At 36.3% G+C, this 27,717-nt stretch overlaps 1 protein-coding gene across 2 annotated transcripts; it reads right to left on the reverse strand.

Moving 5' to 3' along the window:
- Positions 1-3,501: 3,501 nt before the first annotated feature.
- Positions 3,502-27,654, reverse strand: LOC124376969 (bromo adjacent homology domain-containing 1 protein). Of its 2 annotated transcripts, XM_046836194.1 has the most exons (8): positions 27,483-27,654; positions 20,641-20,887; positions 14,440-16,140; positions 13,564-13,919; positions 13,329-13,488; positions 10,802-10,881; positions 8,610-8,701; positions 3,502-8,491 (listed from the first exon to the last, which is right to left on the reverse strand). In XM_046836194.1, the coding sequence occupies exons 3-8, from the start codon at positions 16,118-16,120 to the stop codon at positions 8,305-8,307; spliced, it is 2,556 nt and encodes an 851-aa protein (XP_046692150.1). In that variant the 5' UTR covers positions 16,121-16,140; positions 20,641-20,887; positions 27,483-27,654; the 3' UTR covers positions 3,502-8,304. The 2 variants fall into 2 exon arrangements, with proteins under 2 accessions (XP_046692150.1, XP_046692151.1); XM_046836195.1 differs by lacking the exon at positions 20,641-20,887.
- Between the last annotated feature and the right edge of the window lie 63 nt (positions 27,655-27,717).

The following is a 27,717-nucleotide window of genomic DNA, read 5'->3' on the forward strand; positions in this document are numbered from 1 at the left end:
CTCCTCCTCTCTTGTGACCTTCTTAATCCTCGGATACACACAATTTGAGATGAATGATGTCATTGCCACCAGATTACTGGCTCTGGTAAGCCATCTCAAGAGCAAACATGAGCTGTCTACGTGCACGTCTGTGTGTGTTTTGGATATTGAGGGCTGGGTGATAACTATTTATTTTAATCATATAAATGTGGATTTGCTTTGCCTGTGTATGTTGGAGGGAAACATGGCACTGATGAATAAACTAATGGATTTTAGAAAATATATCAAATCACAATTGCATCAAACTCATCACACCACAAATCTAGTATCATAATAATCATGGGGTTACAGTCACAAAGTCCCTGAGAAATCAATTTATGTATAATGTATATGTATGTATTAAGGTATATTGTAATTTAGAAGAACCCATTTATTAGTTAACACTTAATTAGCTAATGCTGGATTTCTCCTACATCCCAAGACACTGTCAAGTCTAAATTAACCCTAATGTCCTGCGAGGATCTCACTCCACATCTAGTATTCCATTAATAGGTGCCAGATCCACAGCAAGCATGACCTTGTAAAAGCTATAGATAAAGATGAATGAAAACAAATAACCTGATCTCATGAAAAATTCACACAAGCAAGGACAAGGTCGCTGGATTTCAATAACTTTAATACAAATACTATTTCAAGAAAACAACAATACAAACACTACAACATATAATCATAGAAAATTGCATGTGAGAGAAAAATGGCCCAATTTCTAATTTCAGTGAAAATGTTCTTTTTTTTTTTAACCTTCATTTTTAACTGTTTTCGAAACATTAAATTCACATCAGTATCATTTTATCCACTTTCTTCCATCCACACTAAATCGAAAAAGGCATCACTATATGGAATGTCATGATACTTACAGTAATGAAAGACAAAAATAAAAACTGTTCTGATGCTTGTCCAAGTTCATGCACTGGACAGCCAAAGAACCGCAAGATATCAGACCCTGCAATTAAAGCTTTCAAGAGCAATTATTGACCTGTATAGATCATCCCTATAACAATACTCATACTTACTCAGCTACCCAGGCCATATTTCCCACAATGTTTTTAGTCTTATAATAATAATTTATTACTAGTGAAAAGGATATAAATATTCGTATTCATAAAAAATATTCTAAATTTGGTAATATTCTCTATAGTTGCAAACCATTCTATTCGATCTTGCGTTTTGAAGGTTCTGTGATAAATGACTGTGTGGAATAACATCATTGAGTCATCTTGAGTTTCTAAACACACACATTTTAAGGTTTTGTGTGCTCAGGGCCTCACATTTTAAACGAGTCAACACTGGTATCTCTTTACAGCTCCACACCACTAATATCTTTAAAGAGGATCAGAGTCCAAAGCTGAATCCAGCTACAGGGCAACACACAAGGACGTTTGTTGTGACACGAGACATGTGATTTGAATGTTCTTTCAAACACACAGGTTACACAGTTCTCTGCCATACCACAAGCAGAAAGTGCAACAAAGAGCTTTGTGAGCAGTGCGAAACTATGCCAAGAACATTAAACATCTGAAAGAGAAAATACACCAATAGGCTCACCACAAAATAATCACATCAGTCTACATGCACACACACACACACACACACACACACACACACACACACACACACACACACACACACACACACACGATTTTTTAGAGATATTTCAGGCTACTGCTGACCTCTACTGGTTAAAACAGTCTTGCATTGACGGTGAAAATGGCACTAGTTTGTGCTGCAGTTACTTAGGCATATTAGCATACTTAGCATATTTTCAAAAAGGTGCTAAAATTGAAATGAATAAATTGTTAATATCGAGTTATAAATATTTTCATGTATAATTCTTCATACATGTGGTTGTGGCTGACATACAACTTTGTGGACGCCATTCTTCTTTAAACTGTTGCCACATAGTTTGATGCTGTAGCGTTACAATTTCCCTTCACTGAGACGTTCAGTGAGGTTGAAGTCAGAGCTCTGTGCAGGACAACTCTGTTCTTCCACTTCATCTTTCCACCTCAGGCCTCTTTACCCAACAAGTAGTACCTGACCTCAGTAATGTTCTTGTGGCTGAACAGCTTTGTGGACTGGTGTCAGCACAACCATCTTTAAAATCAGGAACACCAAAGAGCTTGTAGTGGATTTGAAGTGCCATCCAGCAACCTTTAATATCCAAAGTAAAACCTTTAAGGTAGTAAACCTCTACAAGTACCTGGGTCTTTATTGGTTTGTGGATTTTAATAAAATGGGAAGGGTCTGAGGCTATACTACTCTCTAAAGAGGCTGAGGATTTTTAGTGTGAATGGCTGGATGATGAGAAATTCCAATGAGTTGGTGGTGTCTAGTGTTATATTTAATGTCTGTAAAGGACATTAACCATAAAAATCTAAAGACAAGGTGTTGAAAGAAAGAAAGATGCTTCGTACTTTTTCCATGTACTTTAGAGCACAGTGAAGTTCTTTCTTTTCATATCCCAGCAATGTTACGAAGGGTTAGAGCACAGAGTCATCCCTGATTCAAGGGCCCCAAGTGTGGCAGCTTGGCGATACTGGGGCTTAAACCCCCAAACTTCCATCACTTCTAGTAATCAAGAGCTTTATCCACTGCGATACGGTGTATATTAAGAGGATTGCTCTTGTTATGCAGGTGAACACTTTTTGGAAGCACTCATTTCTTCCAGTGGTCTTTTCTATCCATGCATCATTGTACATTAAAGCATTATCTGCACTAAATACAATACAGCTATTGCAAGCATCTCATCTATGGATAACAATGTAATTAAATAATTATTTTCTGTATATTTTAATATTTGTGTATTGTCTTTATGTACTGTATACTACTGGAACACACTGGACGGGATGAAAAAAAATCTTAACAGTGTTTTAGCTACTCTCCAACATTTACTATAAAATTAGATTGTTTTATATAGATAGAGTTTTGCCTCTATATTGTAACTAGCAAGGCTTAACAAGTAATATTAATGGTTAATAAGATAACATTTTAATATATACACAATCTGCACTATAGGCACAAAGATATTCGGACACTCAAATTTTTCGGCCATATGTTTCTTACCCAGACTGTTGGCAAAAAGTTAAAGCACGCAACTGTATAGGATGTCTTGGGATACGGTAGAATTACATTTTCCCTTCACTTGAACTATGACACCCAAACCTGTTTCAGCATTATAATGCCCCTATGAACAAAACCCGCTCCATAAAGATATACTTTACACAGGAAACCATATCTTTATCTCCAAATAAAGATCTCCAACATTTTGTGCAACATCTTCCCAGAAGAGTGGAGGTTATTATTAACAGCAAATGGGAAACGAGATGTTCAAAAAGCACATACAAATCTTATAGTCAGGTGCACACAAACTTTTGTCCATACCAAGAAGGTTATGAAACCAAGACATTTAAAGTTTAACCACGTATCACTGTCATGGTGAAAAAAGCAATAAAACACTTCAAACAGGTTTTAACAAAAGATCTTTATAAATACTCTTTTATTTGACAATAATCAGCAGGGATTCTTGTTGTCATTAAAAAAAGTGCATGACCTAGCGACACTGATAAAAACACATCCTCCAGCTCCATTTAAAAATAACCTCTGTTTAACCACAGTTCTATTCTATCAAAATATATGTTAGCAGTAAGCATTGAGCTAGCAACACAGAAACAAACATTAAGTTTAGTATTGGACAGGGTAAGGAATTAAAAAGAATGTTTTTTTGGTCACTGTGTTTAAAAATAATTCTGAACAGTAGAAAAGCATATCAGCAATTTTTACTGCAACAAAGCAGTCAGTCAGAGTGACTTACATAAAATTGTCAATTTAGAAACAAAAACCTATTTCCAACTTCCATTCTCCTTATATAAACTTATATATAAGGTATATAAAAAAAAAGTTTAATCCAAATTTGTGAACTACTGTGATGAAAAACTTGCTGTAGAGGCTTTCATGAGAAACCCTTGTGCTCGTAAGGCCTTCCTGCCACAGGCTCGTTATCTGATTTTCAGGAGACCTCAAGCAGCACAGGCATTCTGATGAAAATTAAAGTCAAGGAAAAAAAAAACACAAAAACATCTTACAATGACCAAATAAACAGTGGCATGACAGTGTTGTCACTTGCTGTTCTTGCTCACAATGTATTCAGAGTACAGCATTCTCAAGTTTATTGACCTGCCATGTTTGTAACAAATTGTAGTTCACTTTACGAGTGTAATTAAGTTGTATTTGGCCTGTTTCCTGTGAATCAAACCAAGACAACTTGTAGTAAATAGACAAAGGCCACATGTAAAATGAATATTATAAGCGACTACAAAAACTGATCATTCAAGTACCTGTCTGATTTGGTGACAAAAATGTTCTGCAGTGTTGTACAGGGAAACCCCACATAGATGCAATATACACAAAGGGACACCAGTTTAAGAATGTGCTTTGGTCTTCAACCCTTGATGCCCAGTACAACATTAAATACGACAGTTTCAGTTTTTACTCGTTTTCCAAAGACTTTATAATTTATAAAAAGGCAAAAAAAAAAAAAAAAAAAGGAATGGCATTCACTGACAAGTATTGCAACAGCACTTCAAAACACTTTTAAACTAAAATGACTTGTTCACTTGAAATATAGATATCTATATCATTTCTATGTTAAATAACATCTTTAAATAGTTACTCATAAGTAATAAAAATGTATTGTGCAACAATTTTTTAAAACCTTTTTTTAAATCGAAACAAGACTGGGTGATTTCTTCTATAATCAAGATATGTACATTTGATTTCTTCCACATGAATGGCTCTCAAGTAGTCCCATACCTTTGAATTCAATCCAACACAAAATGAAACACTGTCAATGTTCTAGCTTATGCCTATTTGGTTATTATTATTATTATTATTATTATTATTATTAGTTTCAATTTTATAATTCACGTCAAAAGAAATGACAAATCATTTTAAAACAATATAAGTAACTTGATTTAAATAGACACTCCGAAAATAGTCCCAAAAATATATTGCATATTCTACCTTAAGAAATAGCCATAATAAAATATCTCATGTTTGCAGAAGAAATTGAAAAACAGAGAACCTTTTTTTTTTTTTTTTTTTTTTTAACGAACATGGGATCAAAAAATTAATTCCATTTTAACCACAACATTATTGTTCTTACTACTATATCTACTGTTATTTTGAAGAAGACCTGCTGAGCAAGGTATATTCGCAGCAAAATCTGTGCCAGTGATACAGTGGAACAAAACAGCTTTTGGGTATTTTATACACATTGAACATACACTTATATATATATATATATAATAATGCTGGAAAGCCATCTAAGCTACCTTACAGAAGAAATTCTGGTCCCACTGTACAACAGTTCAACATGTCATCATCTATGAGCATGGATATGGTTTATGTTTAAAGCAATGCAAATGAAAAGCGGTCCTAATTTTAAGCATCTCAAACACTGAAAACTACTTTTCAGATAAACTAGCGATCTAAAAAAAAAGGGCAAATTTTTGTTCAAAAGCTTAGAGGTCACTACTGGTACTATTTATAATTAAGAGATTTATCTATAAGCACATAAGTCTGATTCGACCAACACAATTAATCAGATTCACATAGTCATTAGAATTCAGGTTTAGATGACAAAAGCTATGCAGACAGTCAAAAGCCAAAAAGACAGAGCTGTAGAAATGGCAGAAATGCCATGTATTATGGATGTTTGCACTGATGAAAAGGAAAAATTGATGCTTAATGTAAAAAAAAAAAAAAGATTGAAATGATTTATTTATATAATTAATGAATAATCGAATAATCACTGACCCTGCTTTCTCCATGTTCATATGATTCCTGTTATAAATACACACACCTGGTGAGAATTTGTTTCACTTTTTTTGTTGCCATATTTCTGCCCAATGAATGAAAGCATTTTTAGCCTTACACACTTTTCAGTAGGCTTGTGCGATATAATGATATTATCATCCCACCTCAATGTTACATGCCCATAATATCCAAGCATATTATAATATATTGTATTATACTATACTATATGTTATTACATTACCAGGTGTAACACAATTTGCATAGGTGCTCTCCAAAGACATGCCATATGCATAGCTGTATGCTAGTGTTAGATAGTAAAAGGTTAATGTTTAAATTCACTGCATCGTGGGTATTACAATGTAAGACAGTATAAAGTATTACAGATTTTTGTTGTGTATTTTACTTTCGTTTTTGTCTGTGGAATATACTGCCACATGTATACATTAAAAATATGGAAATGACCCCAAAATGGCAGAAGTTTGATGTACCCTAGCTCTCTCAGAAAACAGAGGTTCCCAGGAGCACAAATGTTAACACTATTAGATTTCTCCCCAAAAAACTGAAAGATTGTGTGAATCTGCACTGAATTCCTCGATCATCAACAACACAAGTGCACTGTATATTTGACTATATAATATTCTATATTTACTAAAGATGCCATTAGTAAGGTTTTGACTGAAAAAATAAACCAGATAGGTTTTTTAATATTTTGGCAAAAAGAGTAAAAAAGTGCTGTTATGGTATTTTTTTTTTAACTCTATACTATGATTTAATGCAGAATCGCTTAAAGATCCACCGTCTACCTGAGTTTTTGTGAGTGCTGTAATGCTTCTGATTGTACAGCAATTTTATGACAATACAACAAAGATTGTATTATTGCGAATCCCCTATTCTACTTCAATCCAAACTAATTTTGTCTCTATTTAATCTATTGTTAAACATAAAATCGCTTTCGGGGATAATTCGATATCGCACAAGCCTACCGTTCAGCGCATGGTTTTTGATTTATTTTGCTATTTGCTTTGTTTAGTTATGTGTAGTGTGAATGCAAACCAAAACAAATTACAAGAGAAACCTACAGTGTCAATTTCAAACATGATTCAATTAAGGTTGTCACATTTTTTGTTAACAAGCCGACATAGAGTCAAAGAGAACTGCAAAAATACTGTGCCTTTCCTTTTGTTACAATTATCTAACTGTTTATTCTTTTATTCTTCTATGAATAAGAATGTTCTGTAAAGACTTCCTTTCTGTGCACTTCTTTTGCTGACCAAATCACTACCACGTAGAGAGTTGACAGAATAAAAAAGGTAGACCGAAATGAAAATAGCAGCAGAGGAAGAAAGAAAATGGTTTAGTGCAATTTAAATCGGGTGACTAGAAGCAAGGGAAATAATTGATCAAATAAATTATGGGCAAATAATTATACTTGTCAAATAAATTAATTATCTTGCACGCAATACATGATTAAACATCTTTAGTTAAAAAACGTGTGTCAGCTTCTCCTACCTGTGAAATTATAGGGCACAGATTCTGGGGGCTTAGTTAATCAAAACACAGATTAGCTAAATTGACCTTTGGTTTTAGTTCAGGAGTTAAATTCTTCAAGGTTTCGGTCAAAACTAGCTGCCAACTGAGTGACCTACGTGTTACAAAGCAAGCCGAGAAAAAACAAAAAGACAAACATTACAGAGTCACCTGCATGCAACACAGCAAAATAAGAAAACGAAAAAGACACGCATCTGCTCTTTCAGACATTTCAACAGTGGACTAAAGAGACACATGCCCATTCTTTTTGCTACACTTAAGAAAAAAAAGAAAAAAGAAAACAAGCATTTGCTTCAACACTATAAAGAAAATGTGTCTTTTCATCCAAATAGCCAGACTCTCATTAAAAGGAGTGCTATATCATCTTAAAAACTTGCATACGATTTAGAAAAAAAATTGCAAACATTTTTATTTGATTACTCTAAATCTAAAAAAACAGCTGTATTTAATTTCCTCGGCCAGCGACTAACTCCAGTGTAGAAGACAAATCACCGAAGAGAAACATAAACCCCTTCCAATTCTTAATGGAAAGATAAATAAAAAACTGTTTCTAAACTGTTTTTTCTAAAGGCAATTCTTATGTAATTGAAACAAAAAAAACTAAATAAAGCTGTCAAATTTCAAAACTCTTCCATAGCACTCGTTTTACATGATGCCACTCTGGGAATGTGAAGACGAGTTAAAAATAAATCCAAAAAGCCCCAGATCTCCCTGAGGTCTACCCTCCTGAGTGAATAATAAGAAAAAACAGATCATTTATGTTTTTGACCATAAATCAAGATTTTCAGAACAAAAAGGCCAGTAGGTTGCACAGGGATCTTTTTAGTATGAAGGCTTTTTATCATTAGTGAGGTGCAGGTGTGTGTGTGTGTGTGTGTACGCACTGCACGCAGGCTTGCACCTTTACTGCAGGTTCTTTAGTATGCGGCCATAACGGAAGTCGTAGACGTGGCGGCATAAGTAAACCAGTTCGGGATCAACGTCATCGGGCACAAGTCGGTGAGTGGGGACAGCACTGTCAGAGGGCCGGGGCACCATGGGGACGCTGTCAGGCACCCCCTCTGAGCGGCGCTTTACCAAGGCACAAAATCTAGAACATAATGACAGAAAACATTATCACTAACAGTCTAATATTCTTTGAGGCTTCAAGTGGAGATCCTCTAATAATGCCTTGGATTAAGGCTTTAGAAAATAGTAAAATATCTTACCTACAGTACTGTGCTAAAGGTAAAACATAGCATCTGTCCTCAATACAGGCCACGCTGTTTTCATCTTGATGCCGAGAGGCGAATATTTCATTCTGGAACAATCCAAAAAAACAGCCACACCAGTGTCAAAAGTTCCACTGTGACCAAAATATGAAACTCTTCCAAAGTCTTTCTGCCTAAAATTGTGTGCTTTACTGCAAAACCATTGCTTAATTTTCGATTATACAACACAATTCCAAAAAATAAAGTTGGGGGACTGTGTAAAATGCAAATTAAAAACAGTATGCAATGATTTGTGAATCTCACAAACCCGTATTTTATTGACAACAGAAGATTTTAAACATATAAAACATAAAATGTAGTTGTTTTTATGCCTGCAACACATCTCAAAAAACAAGAAGGTGGGACGTTGCAACAAAAGTCTGGAAAAAAGGTACAGTGGAATCTCGCTTAACGAGTAATTCGCATAACGAGCAAAATGATTTGTAAAAAAAAATGGCTCCCATAACGAGCGACTTTTCGCATAACGAGTGATGCGGAAAGGGGAAGTCCCCTTGTTACGTCACTCGCTTGTGCGCTGCGACTTTCCGCGACAGTGCTATAAGTCTGTGTTTAGCACTCGTTCCGCTAGCATGTTGATCATACTTTTTTGTATGAAATTATTTGTGATTTTTTTTGTGCAAAGTTTAATAACCCTTGCAAAAAATGTCCCCAAAGAAAAAGCCACAAGAAGACAAATGCTGAAAGCATGAGAAACTGTTGCATCATACATTGAGAAGCATCAACCTAATAAGACGATGGCTACAAATTGATTCACTGATAATGCTGTCACATTTTTACCAAATTTGGAAGCGTCGGCAAAAACAAATGCTTCTAGACAGCTTTCTAATAAAAGAGAATTAGGTAATGTGTCATAAATTCATAAATAAACTAATTATTTAGATTTTTTTTGGTCTAGTTTTGTTTCGTGGTTCGTTCCGCGATAGAAGAAAAGATGAAGATGATTTACGCTCTTTAACAATTTCTAAGTAATTTATTTTTTGAAACGTTACATATAAAATGTTTTTTTTTTTTCGGCATGTAACGCATTATCGTATTTTACATTATTTTATATGGGAAGAATTGTTTCGCATTACGAGTAAGATTCTGAAACTAATTATGCTCGTTATGCGAGGTTCCACTGTACTGTTATTAAAATTAAACAGTTGGAAAAACATTTTGAAACTAATCAGGTTAATTGACAACAGGTCAGTAAAATGATTGAGCATAAATAGTGTATCATAAAGAGTCGAAGTCTTTTAAAAGTAAAGATGTGCAGAGCCTTACCACTCTGTGAAAGGTAAACATGACCCTGTCCCAACTTTTTTTTAGACCTGTTGCAGCCATCAAATTAAAGATTACCTTATTTTTCCCTAAAATGGTATATATTCTCAGTTTAAACATTTGATGTTTTTGTTTTATTGTAAATTAAATATGGACTTATGCATAAGTCCATATTCTATTTATAAGTCAAAAATTATTGCATTCTGTTTTTATTTAGATTTTACACAGTGACTTTTTATTGGGGTTGTAATAGTTTGCAATCCCTTAAACAATACAATATGTTTGAATACAAACAAGACATTTATTGTGTTAAGTTTCATTGACATTTCTTCATACAAGTAAGAAACTTTTGTCGAAAAAAGTGTTACAACGTTTGTGTTTGATTCTAAATCAATTACATTTTAGATTTCTCCCTTTCTGATATAAAAAGTCCATGATTTGCTTTGATGTTTACCCACATTCTTTCTGAAAATGTGTATTCTAACTGTTCAAAGCAGATAATCGCTAATAGACCAGATACCACCTGAGGGACTCATGACAAAGTATAAACTACTGCATTTAGTCATTCCCAAATCATTTATATTTTTGTGGGATAATTTCATTTAAACTAATTTGAAGGTAGGGATAATGAGTACCAAATTTGATTTGATTTTAGGTGGTGGTGTTGGTGGTGGGAGTAAAGGTGGTGGTGAGGGGGTGCAAATTTCTATATAGTTCCTTGAAAACAACTACTTTAAGTGTAAATAGTTAGTAATTAGTTTAACTACAATACAAATCTGAATGCAAAAGAATTGTGGCTTACTACACACTAAAAAGGAAACATTAGTAAGCTGCCCATCAGAGCTGTCTGGGATAAGTGAATGTCTCACCTCACAGTGCATGCTGGGATCTCTGCCACCCTGTGTGTGTTCTGGTCGATAGTACCAAAACAGGCTCATCATCAGCTCTCCTGAATGATATGTTTGGAATGACACAGTTGTCAAATTTACACATGAAAAAGAATATAAATTAGACACAAACTAAGCAAAAAAGAAAAATCCCCAAACAAATTTGCTGCTGGTATTTCATATACAGTTTTATCACATACTTAAATAAACCAGGGCTGTCAATCGAATAAAATATCTATGCGAGATTAATTGCACGATTGTCATGAGTTAACTCGTGCTTAATCGCACATTTATATCTGTTCTAAATGCACCTTAAAATAATACTTTTAAGTTTTCAATACTCTAAACAACATTGTCATAGACAAATATGGATGCTTTCTGCGCATGTATGTTTATTATTAGTGAAACGTAATTAATAAAGTCACCAAACAGAACTTATGCTCTGTTTCCACACGGACTATTTTAATTGCCGGATGTGTGGATAATGGCGGATTTTGGTGCTTGATTTAAGACTTGGTGCAAATGTTTAGTGATTAAAAACTATTTTTTGGTTAGGGCTGAAATGATTCCTTAAGTAACTTGAGTAATTCGAATGTAAAAAAATCACATTGTGTTCCCCACACATATTGTGGTTCCCGCGGACAATTATTATTGACGCACCACCCGATAAACTCTGAAGCGCTATGGAAGGGTATTAGAGAAGACAAAAAAAATGGAGGAACAGGAAGAAAACAGTAAGGGGCGAAGAGAAGATTCCGACTTTATTTCTCGCAATTCTGACTTTATTTCTCGTAACATTACTGGTGCATCCACCTGTAACCATGTTGTGGGCCTGAAGTTTGAAGCTGTTGGTATATGAACGAGGATCCTCTGCTTCATCTGTCTTGTTCCATCTGCTCTAGAGCTAAGTGTTAGACAGGTTTAGACAGGGTTCGGAGGCTCAGTTTGATACCATGTGATTCTACTGATTTTAGCCAATTTCATTTTGAATGTGTAAAGCTTTCTGGCACTACAGAGGGAGTGACGCTGCCCAACTGGCTAAAAAAAAGGCTGAATTATGAGAAATATAGTCAGAATTGCGAGAAATAAAGTCGGAATTAGACAAATCTTTTTTTTTAAGTGGTGGAAACGGGCTTTCATATGATTCCGGCCAAAGAAAACGATAGAGAATTCCAAAGTTTGGGATAATTACAAAAAATAAAATAAAATAAAAAAATTTGCGTTTACTTTTTTTTATATAGTAATCTGAAATGTATTTTTACTTTATTTTTAGTTATATATTTGTATTTGCATTTTGATGTAATATAGCAATTAAATGCACTTAATAGGTTTCGTTTTCACAGATATTCTACTAGGCAATTTTAGCAATAAAATGTAAATGTTTCTATATAGGAAACAAATTACTTGTTCATTTTAAGAGACATGTCTTTTATTCTCTTGTATATTTAAAGAAAAAGTTCTTATCCAATGACTCGTTTAAGAAAAGAGTAAAGAAAAGACATCATGAATAAACGTGTGTTGCGTTGAAGGTTTTAAATTTGGCTCTTTTATATGTATTTATTTATAGTTTTAATACAAATGGTCAAACAGAAATGCATGCTGCATTAATAAAATTTGTGGCGATAAAATGAATTTGCATTGTAAGAATTTTTGAAACATTCCACCCCGAGATGTTTTAGAATAAGCTCATCCACAAAAAGGCTTAAATATTAGTAGTAATTATGTAGTTTGATCAGAATTTCAGTTGAATTCATCTTAATCATAGTCTTAATTTAATCAGTCTAGGAGAGGCAGCAAGCCATCAAGGACCATCTCATTACCAAAAGGTGTCCGAGACCATGATTATCATTGAAACAGTACCCTTGCCCGACCTGCTGGGGGGGGCAGCACCAGCAAGAATTTAAATACCGGTGATTACCACCTGCTGACCTCCATCTCGATAGTAGTATCACCCAGACATGTGGACTTTACTTATTTCCTGATCCTAATGTACATTTAAAGGCTAAATCTTCATTACGATCTTCGTTGTCCTCATCATTATTAACACGTTAATTTTAACAGCCCTCGATTAAACATTTCATGTATGAATGAGCCACTCGTAATAAAAACTACTAAGTATTAAATAATATTAAGTTAAACTTAATGGCATTAAAAATAAAATACAAACCTAAAAACACAGCCACATGTGTAAAGGTATAAACACACATATGAAGGAATCCACATGCATTAAGGAGCCTGAATAAGCAAAATTCACTATTCGACTACTAAGAACATGAATCATAAATATCAAGCAGAGCTGAAGAATGGAGTCTTCTGCTACAGTTAATGTTTTGTAAAAAACAAAACTGCTAAACAGGAACATATTTATCAGGAAGCAAGTTTTAGTTTTCATTTCTATCTTATATCATATGTCTAGAGGCATAATTGAACTTTCTTTGCAAACTGCCTGCAAATATTTGTATTTAAAAGAATGAAAGCACTTAATCATAGTTTTCAAACGTTTTCTCACCTGTTTTAGGGTCATCCCACAAAGCTGATATCTTGGCCACATAAGGTAAGGATTTCTTTCGTGGTCCGGAGCGCAAAAGTACTGTGTCTCTGACCCGAATCACCTCTCCATCTCGCTCTACACCTTCATAACACTTTCGAAGTGCCGTCATGTCCTCCCCCTGCAAAACAATGCACTTTCAATGGCAAAGCTCTTGTTGGACAAACCACTAACAAACCAGAGAAACAAAACTCACCGCAATAAAGACCTCTTTCTCTGTGGGTTCTCCAAAAGGGCACCAACCATTTGTGGTGCGATGGCGATGTACTTTTTTCTGCTGTTTGGCACTTGCTAGGCTGGGCACTGGCTGTTTCTGAGACAGTTTTGTTGGTCTTGCACCAATAGAGCCATTTGGTGGTTTGGTCTTTTGAGGGCATTCTCTTGGCCCTCGAAGTCTGACCCCTGTCTGTCTTTTGTCTGCAAAAGTGGATAGAAGACGTGGCAGAACTGTGGAGGATGGGCTTAGCCTAGGCAATGGGCAGCCAGAAAGGGGCAGGGCTGGTGGAACAAGCAGAGAGGAACTTTGATCCCCTTGAGGTGAAGTGTAGCCTTCTGCACAACCAAAATGCAGTAGTTACATTATTGGTATGATTAGTAATTTACCAACAATAACCTAAAAACATTACAAAGAGTACATAAATAAGGAAATTCTAGCATCCATTTATTAAACACATTCAGTTGTAATGCTAAACAAGTCATGCTGTTCTGTGATCTCCCCTTATACCTTTTTCAGCACTAAATTGCCCTTTACAACACTGACATTTATAACCTAAATATATTCTACCAAATGTTTAACTTTAGTGTTTTGAAAAGTACACACAATAAGTGTTTTTCATGAGGCGAAACCAAAAAACACTTTTAAGGTGCTACACGAAACGTTTTTCCTCAGAGGAAAATGTAATAAAATAACGTCATAACTGATTAAGCCCTTCAGACAATTAAAAATATATATATATATATATATACCCCACAAATCCTTACAACTAAAAACTAAAAGGTATGACTAAAAAGATAATGCCAAAGAACCCCAAAATGATTCTGCCACAACAATAAAGTTTTCCTTAAATATTACCTGTTTTGATTTGATGGCTACAGTTGGAAAAGCCTGCGCCATACGAGCACGCCCTGCTGGTGACAGGCTGCATAGTGCTGAAAGTGTAATTGCCAACTCTGCAGCCCTCATTGCAGCATGAAGAGCGCACTGAACTGCAAAAGGCAGGGTGTGAGATTCCTGAGGTGTGGGAAACAGAGGAGGACAGCAGCGTTGATGCAGGGACCCTGTTGGGACACATGGAGCTGTGTGCACAAGGTAGTGGCTGCGTACTTAGACAAACTGAACGAGGCCTGTGGTTTGCAAAGTGAACATAGTAACTAGAGTAGCAGGGGTCTGCACACAGGCAAGGATGGGCACTGAGGGTGAGGGCTGGGTGGGCCAGTGCAGATGGGGCAACCAGGCATTCGTGTTTCACTGAGGCCACAGGGTGCTCGTCTGTCTCACTACAGGACTTCTGGCTCAGATACAGTGCCAAACTGTGACAGTATTCCATTGAACCTTCTGCAGAACAGCAGTAGCAAGGACCAAGCTCAGTTTCCACCTGCTCTTCTTTTACCACTTTAATGGGATATCCCATCATGCCATGAGAATGATACCCTGGTTTGGCTAAGCAGTGATAGTCAGCAGGTCCATTCCACTTCAGTTTAGACTCACTTCCCTGGATCTTACTTGCTGTACCACCCCCCTGAGGTAAAGTCTGCTTGAGTCTTTGCTTTTTAGGCTGTTGCACCCAGGATTTAGAGCACGTGTTCGGCTTCCCTGCAGCACATATACCTTTACTGTCTGCCTTTACTCGCTGCTTACATCCTGTAGAGGAGCTTGTAAGCTTCAGCAGAGCAGCAGCATTGAGACCGGCAAGGCGTCTAGGAGTAGGAGTGTACAGACTTAAATCGTTGTCGTCTTTTTCTTCCGACCTGCTTTTCTTGGCCTTCTTGTGGTTTTGGCACATTTCAGTCGTGTGGGCTTGAGCAGCAGTTTTAGACAGGGAGCACATTTTTGCATTATCTGTTTCATTTGAAACAGGTGTCGTCTCCTGGTGCTGTTTCTTGAGGAGTTTGCTTAGGGGTACATCTGCTTTCTCCAGCAGCACGCTGTTGACAGCTTCGGCATTAAGAGAGGCCAGTCTGCGTTTACGTGGCTCCTGAGCTACAATTGTGTTAGTATTTGCTTCATATTTAATTTTAGGTGGTATATGTGATAATTTATTGGTGTTTATTAGCTTTTGGTTGGCTTTGCTTCTCTTTTTCTGCTGACTTCTTTTTGAAATTGCGTTTGGCTTTTCCTCGTGTAATTCACCGTCCTGTTCAAAGGCCTTCTCCTCCAGGCGGGTAAGCAGGACATGGCAACTTATGTCCTCAGGTTTTGATTTCTTACTTCTCTGTCGTAGTGGGTAAAGCTTCCGCTTATATTCTTCCCTCAATTTCTTGGACAATTTTGCTTTCCCTTTTATGGCCACAACCTTCAAAGTCCCACCCTTCTTTAACTTGGCTCCTGTCTTACATCCTTCATAGAACCATCCTTCCATGGGTTGTTTCTTTTGCTTGCCTCTACAGGTTGTATGTTTTAGTGCCTTGGCCTCCTTCAGAAAATGATCAGTCCAAGCTTTACCCATGGTTTTACCATGGGGACAACCATCTACATGGTTACAGTCCTTGCCACAGCTCTGGCTGAGGAAGACCGTTTTCTGAGCTTGGCTCATTACATGCTTTCCAAGAGAATCTAAATGGGTCAGAAATATAAACGTTATTTTAGAAAAATTTATCAAGCTGTAACAAGCCACATAAAGTATTCAGGGTATTGTCACTGTGGCTAGACTGTTTGCTTAACACCCGATATGTGTTCACACTAAAGGGTGTACTCAGACTGAGATCCCACAGAACCCACCAAAAAGGCACAAAAGCAGGCAAGATTTACTCTCATGTAGGCAAGGAAAGGTCATGTTGATTAACATTGCTGAAATCTGTATGCTGTGGGTTCCTTTAGTGGAACATTTCTGCACTCATTTTCAGTAAATGCTTGTTCCTGGGTAAAGTCACTGTGTTTAAAACTGCTTATTGTTTATAAATAGTTTATAAATTTTGCGAAACAGATCGATCGTAGTTACGTTTATTGTAAAATACTGTATATCTGTCTATATCAGTAAATCTGTTTAAGAATTAAGAACAAAATCATATACAAAATGTAATAAAAGAACAAGAATTTATAAAATAAAGATTGCTTATTCAAATCCTAAAACAGGATTTCATAAAATTATTTGCAAAAACCTGTAAAACACAATTGCTAAATACAGCTGCTAAGTACTATATTTAGTTATTTGGCTCTTCCCACTGCATATTTGGATGGTTTATAACCATCCAGGCTTTACCATGCTCTTACAACACAAGGCCACACTGTAATCATAGCATTTCATAGGAATTCTCCATTCAAAGGATAATTGTGACACTTGGACTGCAGGCAGTTACTCAAGTAAGCACCTGACTGGATAATAATAAATAATAGATGCATACATTTTAAAAATGTGTCTCTTAACAGCAAGAACCCCAACATTCCGCATATGAAATAATATTTACACTATGTTTTGAATAACATTAAAATTACAATTAAAAAGGACAGCATTGCATTCAAAAAAGACAGATTAATATAAATTTAGCAGCCAGAATGTCAAAGCATATTAAACACATTTTTTTTTTTTTTCAGATAATTGTGCTCTGGATTGTCATTGATCTACTTCCCCAAACAACTTATTTACTGGTAGTGAAATCCTGCAATATGTATTATTGCATACTGCATATATTAAATATTTAGTTTAATATGAACCAGAAATGAAATAATAAAAAGACATGATCTGTTTGTTCAGGTCTCTGACTTTACATGTCTTATGACTGCTAATCATAAGATTATGATTAAGAGGAAAAGTAAAAACACCCACATAAGCGAAATCCCACTCCTACTTTTTAAAATGATAGTCCTTCTAAATCCGTTCTTTCACTTACGTACATTTTAGAGATAAATATTCTATACATAATTAAAAAGCCAACAAGACTTTTCTTGTGTTCTTACACAATGTATTATGTTTTTTGAGGGCTGTTCTTCAGATACCACTGGCTCTTGGGTTTAGCCTTGTTGTTGAGCCTGACTGAGGCATAGCAAGTTCTAAATTGATCTGTGACTGTTTTAGGTCAATAAACACCTTGATGAGGTCTATTTGGATAAATTAACTAGAATGTGTCAATGGCATTGCAAATATTTGAGCTTGTTTATATAACAAACTACTGACTAACAATTTACTGCTCAGATATTTAGGGCATGTAATAATAGATTAGTGTGAAACCCTTATTTAACAAACATTCATTTAACTTTTAAATAAGAGAATGTACATACACAACTAAATAACAAACTATTAATTAATATGTAGTAGATACCAAATATAGAAATGTTAATATAGTGATACAATATACAGATGTTACAGTTGTAGTTAAAATTTTTAGGGTAATGCCTCAAGTATTATAATAATGAAAACTCCAAAAAGTTATTCGATACCTTTTAATTTTTCTTGTTTTTTCTTACTTTTTTTTTATTATTTTTTTTACTTTTTTTGCTTCTTCAGTCATTGAGATAAATTTAAAGCTGCTCGTGATTACTGTCCTGTCACACAACCAAATTTAAGCCATCTTAAGCTGCTGGACAAATGACCTTACATTTGTATTAAATATATTTCTTTAAACAGCAGAGATAAACTTATATGGACTGATTTATACATAAAAAGTTATATTTCTAGCCTATTTAATTCTGTTAAGATGCTTTGGGACAATGTCCTTTGTTAGAAGTGTTCAATTGAGTTCATTACTGTTTTAATGACTTCACATTTCACAGAACCTAGAAGTACAAAACAAGCCCAAATCATCACCCTTACACCACCTCATAACCCTAACCCGATTATTATTATTACCCTTTACCTATTATTAAATAAATTAACTATTAAGCAACAGTTACATCTCAGAGATCAAGTTTTTTTAATCTTGGAATGATGTAGACGTACACCTGACTGCTCCAGAACACCAATATAGCAAAAGATCTTGATCAATAACTAATCCTGAGAATTTCATATTTAACACCCAGTTGCTAATTACTTTGACTGTGAAACTAGAAATGATGTATTATATTTCCCCAACTGGTTTCTTAATGTTGGATTACCTTTTGCCAAAAATGACAGTTTTTGTTGAAATTATTTGTCACCAGGGGTTTATTTTTTCTTTTTGTTTGTTTGTTTATAGATGTTAGGGAAGATCAATTAACTGTTATCTTAAGATAATATTAATAATAAACACAAACATATAAGTAATGAAGGGTGGCCTTTTTATTTCCAGGACTGTAACTGCATTGTACCTACCTTTAACTGTAAAGCTTTCAATATACATTAACAGTAAAGTAAAAAATATTTAAAAATGTCCAGCCCTGAAATGTGCTCCGCTCCCACTCTTCACCTTTGTTCTTTTAGTGTTTCTGTGAGCAGAAGTAAACAACTATTATTACCAACTATCAATTAGATCGTAACTGTTGGTTGAGGGAAAATGGCAAGGCTCTGGCAGTGGTGCTCAGTGGTTAAGGCTCTGCGCTGCTCTGACTGAACTGCACTGAACTTTGTACATTAACATTTTGGTTCTGTGTAGAGCATTCATCATGAAGTCTCACTCTTTCATTGTATTCTCTCCTGATTGCAAATACATTTTGTATAATAGCATTTGCAGAAAAAACAGTTACAAAGTGAAAATTCAATTCAGTTTAATTTGTATAGCGCTTTTAACAATGGACATTGTCCCCAAGCGGCTTCACAGAGTTAAATAAGTTATACGGTGTGAACTTGTGTTAGTGTCTAGAAATTGATCCCTTTTTGGTTTATCCCCGAGCAAGCCGATGGCGACAGTGGCAAGGAAAAACATTCCCTGAGATGGTATGAGGAAGAAACTTTGAGAGGAACCAGGCTGAAAAGGGAACAATTCTACAATTCTTTTCAAAAAATATATATACCTTGCCTGCCAACAGAAGGGCTTTCAAAATGACAAAGTGTCCTATAAAATAAACAAAAAATCCAAATGTACTTTGTCATAGAAATTTCCGAAGACAGCAAAACCAGAATATCAGTTTCACAATTAATATTTCACACTGTATCACTACATACAGACGATATAAATCACTGACAACCAATGCATACATCGGGTGAAATTAGATAATTGTGTTGTTACGACAATAATAATAATAATAATAATAATAATAATAATAATAATAAAGCCCTGTGCATATTGAATAACTGTCCTGTCCCGTTTCTGCAGACTTCACACTGCATTTAAACTCCTCTAATCTCTTGCCAGATTGCGGGCTGCAAAAAAAAATCGTCAGAAGTAAAAAACACTTGGAGTTTAATGAAGTGTAAATTGTCAAGTGTCTGGCTTTTCCGCCTTCTGGGCTCATGCATGCATTAAATAAGCTTTCATCTAATGATTTCGAGCCGCCACAGCAATCGCCGCGTTACAATCCATCATCATCATTAGCGGAGCAAAAGCCGCGCTATTGCACCTGACCCGTGTGAGCTCGCGCTCGGCGTTAATGAGGCCGATCGCGCGCGCGAGCTTCCGACACGCAGCGCAGCGCGCGCGCGAACTTCGGAGCAAAAGAAAAAAGGGGAAAAAAAATGTAACAAAAAAAAAACACACAACACACACGCTGAAGCAGAGCCCCACGCGGCGCCTCGACGTCTTGCGATCATCTTGGTTTGTTTTCTCTCTGAATGCCACCATTAGCTCGGCTCTAATGATACATCTTTGCAAACTAAAGTTAAAACCAATGGTGGAGGAGGAAGAGGAGGACGGCGTTTGCGCTGCGTCGCGCGCTGACACACGGTTCTCTTGACGTCAGCCTCCATCAGGAGGAGAAATAAAATAGCAGCCGCGATGTTCCTCGGTGCAAACCGAGCTGATCAGTGCACCGCGGTCCAGCATGGCCAAAGAAACACGCCTTATACCAAGAGGGGGGGTGGTGGTGGTGGGGGTGAAGCACAATAACACCAGCACGCAGCCAAATCCGCCCTGCTCGCGCTGTTACACCGAAACAGAAAACCAATTCGTCCCGAGAAGGGTCGCGTGCAGTTCACGAAAAGAAAAAAAAGCAACACACAGATACGAATGGTTTCAAGTCGAGTTTTGCCTCGAACGTCATACTCACAGGTACAGACACGATCCCGCTGAACGCTGATGTGTATATTAGGTTAAGATTTGTGGTTAAAAGGCCAGGCAGAGGGCTGATGTGTCGGAGGGACGCTATGCTGGCTTGCCCGCTGTCCTCTTCCTGCTTCGGCACGAGCGAGAGCTGCTCGCAACTTCAGCCGCACCAATGACAGCGGAGGCGCGCGCAGCCTGACACTTTCAGCATCCAATCAGGAGCGGCGCCAGCTGTTGTTTCCAAGCTAGAACTATTTGTAAATAATGCACAACATATAACATCATGAGTTTGGAAATCGTCCAGGAAAGGGTCGGATCTGAATGTTTAAACATCCCAGGAATTCTCAGGAGATTGAAATAAATGAATACTTTCCTTGATTGATTGCTTAATTACCTCATAATGTCTTTATTTCTGAGTTTTAAAGCTCTTTTCATGAGTAAAATCAAGCATACCAACTAAAAATATGTACTTCCAGTTTTTACAGTCTTTCGGTTTATCACTTTTTAACACATAACAGCACTCAAACCTGTTCAAGTCCCAGTGGGTTATACAGTCACACACCTCCATTGAATCGAAATCAATATTAAAATACACTACAGGCTAAAGAAATTGGCCCTAAATGGATGCCAAGTATGAAGCTTTAACAAATCTCTAGAAAATTAGTACAAATAAATGATATAAATGCTCTGCTGAGGTTTGCCAGTGCTGCCATTTACTTTGGCTGCAGTGTTTGGGGGAAGGAAAGAAACAGGGAAATTCACTTGTATAGTTTTCCTTTATACAAAGATTTTTAATGGAAAATGAACACACACACACACACACACACACACACACACACACACACACACACACATGATTTGTTGATTTCAATTGGCTTAAATGGGATTACTATATATTTATGGCCTGCAAATATTTGAATGAAAAATATATAAATATTGTGAAACACACTATGGAGTACAGTCCAGGTCATGGACATCTGAGTCAGCAAAATATGTTTTTGGCAACATTCTCCTACCTAAAATCTTTCTTAAAAGATCTGAATCTGACTAATGATGTGTGTTTTGCTACTTGTCTAAGGGATTATACATACATTCAGCCCTCAACAAAAGAAGGTGTGTAACTTCACCTTAATGCTATGAAGTAGTAAGCATGGTGTACAGTTACTGATTTATTTAATTATTATTATTATTTACAATAAAGCCATTAAACTACAGATAATTAAGGCAGCTGTGGTTCAGCGGTTAATGCCTTAGGCCGGAGTTTAGCAGGCTGTGAGTAAGCTGTCACTCTCGGCACCTGTGATCTTGATTTATGCAGCTCTATCAGAAATTACTTTGGATAAAAACTCTAACTGAGTGAAATGTATGGTAAACCAATGTATTCTATTTAGAAAAGCATGCAAAACATATCCTTCAAACTATTGAAAAAAACAAAAACTGTAGAATTCAGGCACGTTGATAAAAATGTCACGACTGGCATTTTTTAACATTAACATCATGATCTCTCTTTCCAGCCTGAAAACTGCAAAAGTGGTTGTTAAAAGGGCAGTAAGAAAACACCCAGAGCTAAATGAATACATGCAATGGCAGATGTTTGCGCAACTTTTCCCTAGCCAGTATTAACCAGTTAAACATTTGTATCATGTTCACTGGTTTTGAAGGGAGTGTTTGGGAAATGGCTGCTCAGTGCTTTTGCAACCAGATAATCGGCAACGCTATTGTGCACATTTGTTTTGCATTTGTAAATAACAAGATCATTTTATACGTAGGACTAGCCAAACCAGGTAATGCTTTCCAACAAGAATGTTCCTGGTTCACTCTAGGACATATGCTGCAAAAAATAATAATATTTAAAAAAAAGATTAATAAACTAATCTAATGTTTACTTCTAATATCTACTGTAGATTATAACTAAGTTTGCTTTTTTGAGTCAAATGTTTTGCAGGAGAAACAGAAATATCCACAAGTCTGGGATATCTGGTACTACATGTGTGGTGAGCCATTGTCTCTGGAATAATTTAGATTTTACCCTTACTTTCTATATATATCACTTTCGTCCATTTTATTGTTATTACCTATGACCTGCTTACTAAAAAGTCACATTTGTAATCATGTTGTAGCACTTATTGTGTAGTAGAGCTTATATCTGTGCAGCCTCAAATGTGCATATAGTCACCTAAATAGATATTTTATACTATATTATTTATGGCTTGGGTATTTACAACAAAACCTTGAAACACTACTATGAAAAGGAAATTAAATCAGTTAATTAAAACACACAGAAGTCTTTCAACAGAATCATTAAGGAAATGTTTCACTTTCTCTGCTTACATTTCTTTTCTTGAAAATAATTTTGCATAACAATCTACAACAAACTGGTGCTCCATCTGTAAGCCCAGGGAGATGTTTTATAGATTTATACTGTATATAAAGAATACATTTTAAATTAAAAATTGATGTTATCTCCTCCGAATTGGAAACATAAGGAAAAAAATCCTTTATATAATTTAAAACAAAGAGGGAAGTATAAATTAGATATCTAGAAAAGCTTGTATCCATGCATTTATCTTTACAACACTGTCTTCTCAATATGTTCATACCGACACCCTGCAAGAGGTACAAGTTACAATATAGATTTTCCCTAGCATTGACAGTTGTCATTTGACAGTTTTTCAATATGGCTGTTTTCTCATTTAAAATAAAAAACCAGGGCCGGTAAACTAAAAAGGACACGGAAACAAGCACTTTTGGCATTTTTGCTTAAAAAAGCTTAAATTGGAGTTTAATAATTCTCCCAACTGTGCAGGCAGGAGCTGTTGCAATCACAAAAACTGCCGGATGGTGGATTTTTAAGTGATTCTGCAGTAATACACAGAACACACAACAGCCCATTTTAACATAATCCAGGGGGTTCACAAACGAGGGGGTTTGATTGGCTCGATTTACATATGGGGTGTGAAAAAGGACACAGGGAATCATAATTTGTTTTATAAATGAATATTTAAAATATCAAAGCAGGATGTTGTGTGCTTATATTTTAAAATGTTACTGGGAGTCTCATTCAGATAAGACACATTTATTTTTTTATTTTATTTTATTTTATTTCTGTTCACTATCCTGACATGCAGCACTATAGCTCAATTATAGAAACTGAGAAATTCTGCTACCTTGGCTAAACAAACTAATGATCAAATCTAATACCTATGTACTAGACTTTTATTGAGCATTAATACTTACTGGTTTTCCTATTAAAATTAATGTTTGAATTGTAAAAGCTTTAAATTTAGGCTTCCAGTCTAAAGTTTGTATGCAACCTGCCAGAAGATTTTGAACACAGGAAGCAGGGCGATCAGCAGTATTTCAGATTAGACATACACACTAATGAGGAACATAGAGCGACTTTGGTGACGCTAGGCGAGAAATCATTGCCAGAGTAGTGATAAGAATGTCATCTCTCATCACTGAGTCAATACAAATAGCAAATTTTTCCCTAACACAAAGTGCATTTTAATGTTTAAATGTTCAATAAAACATCATTCTGCCATGATTAACTCATTATATAAGGCATTGCATTTTTTGTAACAAATCTCTTACAATTATTAGAAAACCAACAATGTGTTCTGAAGTGCTTCTTTACTTTCAATAAACTACAATTTAAAGACAATTCCAGTTCATATGTTATTACAATAACAGGTCTCCGCCCTGATGCACTATATTATATATCAGTTATAAAAAAACAGCAGTGCAGTCAGAGCTTCATGCTGCCAAAGAGAGGCAAACACATTACCATTCCCACTAGAACTGGCTCTGATGTGTTAGGCTGTGGCAAATGAATCAAATATTCATAAGATTTGCTTTGAATGATGATTGTATGTATATTATCAAAATATAAGAAATGCAGATTACTTTGGCAAAAAGAGTCAGTGGATGCAGAGCCTGTCTCAGAAACACTGAATATAAGGTGGAGGAATTCATCACAGATGTGGCGGCAGCCAGATACCATGGATATTCATAAACTCACACGACTAGCTGGCTCCTGACTTGGAGTTGGTTAGATGAGTTTGCAAGGTAAAAAAGCAGGTAACAAAAAAAAAACAGGTCACCTTAGATAAGCATTCTGTATGAGGCCAATTAAATATTCATAATGGAAGTTCAATGTATACTGTATAAAACATGGTGTGTGAATATAAGCGGATATGAACACCTGACTATCACACTCATGTGTTTGATGAATATTCCAAATCTATGAGCATTGACATTGAGTAGTAATGGCCGATTGTGCTCTTTTTGTGGATATAATAAACAATAAGTAAACAACCACACAAACTGCATCCTTTGCTTCTATATAACAACCTCCACTGTTCTGGGAACATTGCTAGATTTTGGCATGTAGGATTAGCCCATTTAGTCAAAAGAAAGCCAATCAATTTTGGGCATGACTACATATAGGTGTAATAATCAGGTGTCCATACCATTTTACTTGGGTTGAATAGATGGGTGGTTTTGGGGGCAGTTGAATTGTTGATGTGTTGTCCGTCCTCCCTGCATTGATTCCTTGTTAAGTGGGGGGGGGGGACCACTCTGAATAAGGTCACCTGCTAAATGCCATCAACATAAGGGTTCCTGAGTATAGGGGCCCAGGGCCCACATGCTAAAGAATCAAGCATGTAAGAGCAGACATCAGCTGATTTTCCTCCTGCTTCAGATGCAAAGTTGTCTATGTGATAAAATGACTCATTGTAGGATGGTGGTCCAAAACGTTTGTTTTACCAAATATGACAAAATATTATACACTTCCAACTTAACAATAGACTATGTTCTCAGAAAATAAAGAAGGAGGCCTTCAAAATCAACAGTGCCATAGCTTTAAGCACGTTTTTTAAACAATCAGACTTTGAGCTGTTCTGCTCTGCTCTGTTCTGTTCTGTTCTGTTCTGTTCTGCTCTGTTCTGTTCTGTTCTGTTCTGTTCTGTTCTGTTCTGCTCTGTTCTGTTCTGTTCTGTTCTGTTCTGTTATGTTATGTTCTGTTCTCTGTTGATGACACCAGGGCCATCTAGCATGCATACAATAATGTCAGCATTTTCCCATCCTTTCATTAAATGTTCAGAGAGCACACTACTCACGCAATAGCTGTTTTTCTTTCTACAATGGCTGACAGAGGAGAAGAAACTGATTAAACAGATATAAGTACAATGCCATTTTTAAGACTGACTTTTCAAGAAAAGCTTAGTGAGAATAGGTCAGACAAAGCAGTTCAGAACAGTTTATATAGCATTAATAGCTTTGTGTTTTTCTTTCTTATAGTATTTGCACAAAAACACACAGTTTGCCTTAATTTCAAATACCCCCCAAAAAACGTATTGCATGAGATTTCCGTGGTCAAAAAACTGTCATTTTATGAGGTTAATATGAATACTTCTGCTAGAGATGATTATTGTGGCACAGCTGTGACTGAAGTGAAAGAAGACTTGTTGAATTATGTTCATTGGGTTTCTCACTTTAGTAATGGTACACATGCACGCTGCACGAGATACCTTTCTGTTATGCAGCACTCCATTAGCATTTCTGTCAAGTTGATAGTTTCTATACTCGTGGTATCGCAATCATGTTATCGAGAGGTGGATTGATTCATGTAAAACACCACCGAAAGCCTAGGACTAAAAGTACTTGCTTCCTTTAATTAAACTACAATTGAAAGAAAAGTCCAGTCCATCTGTTAAGATAACAGTCCCTAATACACAATATTATACATCATTTATTATCAATCAGTAGAATGATTGTTTGGAGGATGGTGGTCTGAAAAGTTTATTTGACCAAACATTACAAAACATTGCACAGCTCCAACTTGCTTAAACAATAGATGGTGTTCTCAAAGCATAAATAGATTTTATGAGTCAGCACGCAGGCGCCCACTGTCTGACCAGCAATGACGTCACCAGAGACCTATTGCATGGTAAATACATTTCCACATGCACTATTACAGGTGTAGACAGAGGCACTCAGGACCGCATAGAAACATTGCCCAATTTCTGCTCCATACTTTCGAAGCTTCAGATACGTGTGTCGAGGTAGACGGGTGTTTTCTTTTACACCACGCGCCCCCTCCCCTGCGCCCTGCGCGTGCCGTGTGCACACACACGCGTTATGCGCGCGTGCTATCGTGAAACGTGTGGCACGTGTGTTTTTAAAGCACGAATGGAAACATTTACACAGTCATTGTAAACAACGAAACCACAAGCGCGAAAATTCTTCTCTGGAACTCATTTGCAGTGGGTTGCAAAGCCCCTTTTCCACCGATCAGCTGTCACATTCCCACTTTCCCCATACACACGCTGACACATGACATATAGGGCACGAGCCTTAAATAATCCGACCGATTACTAGTTATAATTCAAGCATCTGAAATCCAATATAAATGAACTAAATGCATGCATTAAAAATAAAAATAAAATCTTACAGATGAGATAATTGAAATGATCGAAGTAAGTAGTTTGTGTAATAAAAGCCGGGGGTCGGGGTGGGTCATGTGTATACAAATGCGTTTTAATAGACTATTACTGTACCCCAGTCTAACACACTTGCGTCGGTGTGTGCAATGTGTTCAGGCGTCTTCCGCTCTGCCCCCGTTAAAGCCTCCAAATAATTCAGCAACCAAAAAAAACCCCAACTCAACAGCCCTTTAAGAACATCCCTGATCAGAGCTGAAACACAAATACTGGTACACATTAAAACATTTTTTTTAAGATGAGCTGGAGACTAGTGATCATAGTGATTCTCCAGAAGTCAAGATCAGTAGATCCAACCCATGGCAGCTTAGAAGATCAGCAGTAGCTCTCGTTCTCTTACCTTCCAGCAGTGGCTGAAGACTGAAGAAGAGCAGCAGATCACTGATCCTGGAGTGTATTTATCCTGCAAACTGTATAATACGCGTTAAAGGTCTTTCCTGACGCTGGAAACCCGACGCATTTTTCAGCCTACTATTTTTCATAACCGCATCACCCCGAAGCCGATGTCCGATCACATGTTCCTTAAAGGGACACGACTGAGTTTGCGGGAGGGGGAAAAAACCTAACAAATGATC

Source organism: Silurus meridionalis, chromosome 23, assembly GCF_014805685.1.
Source record: "Silurus meridionalis isolate SWU-2019-XX chromosome 23, ASM1480568v1, whole genome shotgun sequence".
Classification (NCBI taxonomy): domain Eukaryota; kingdom Metazoa; phylum Chordata; class Actinopteri; order Siluriformes; family Siluridae; genus Silurus; species Silurus meridionalis.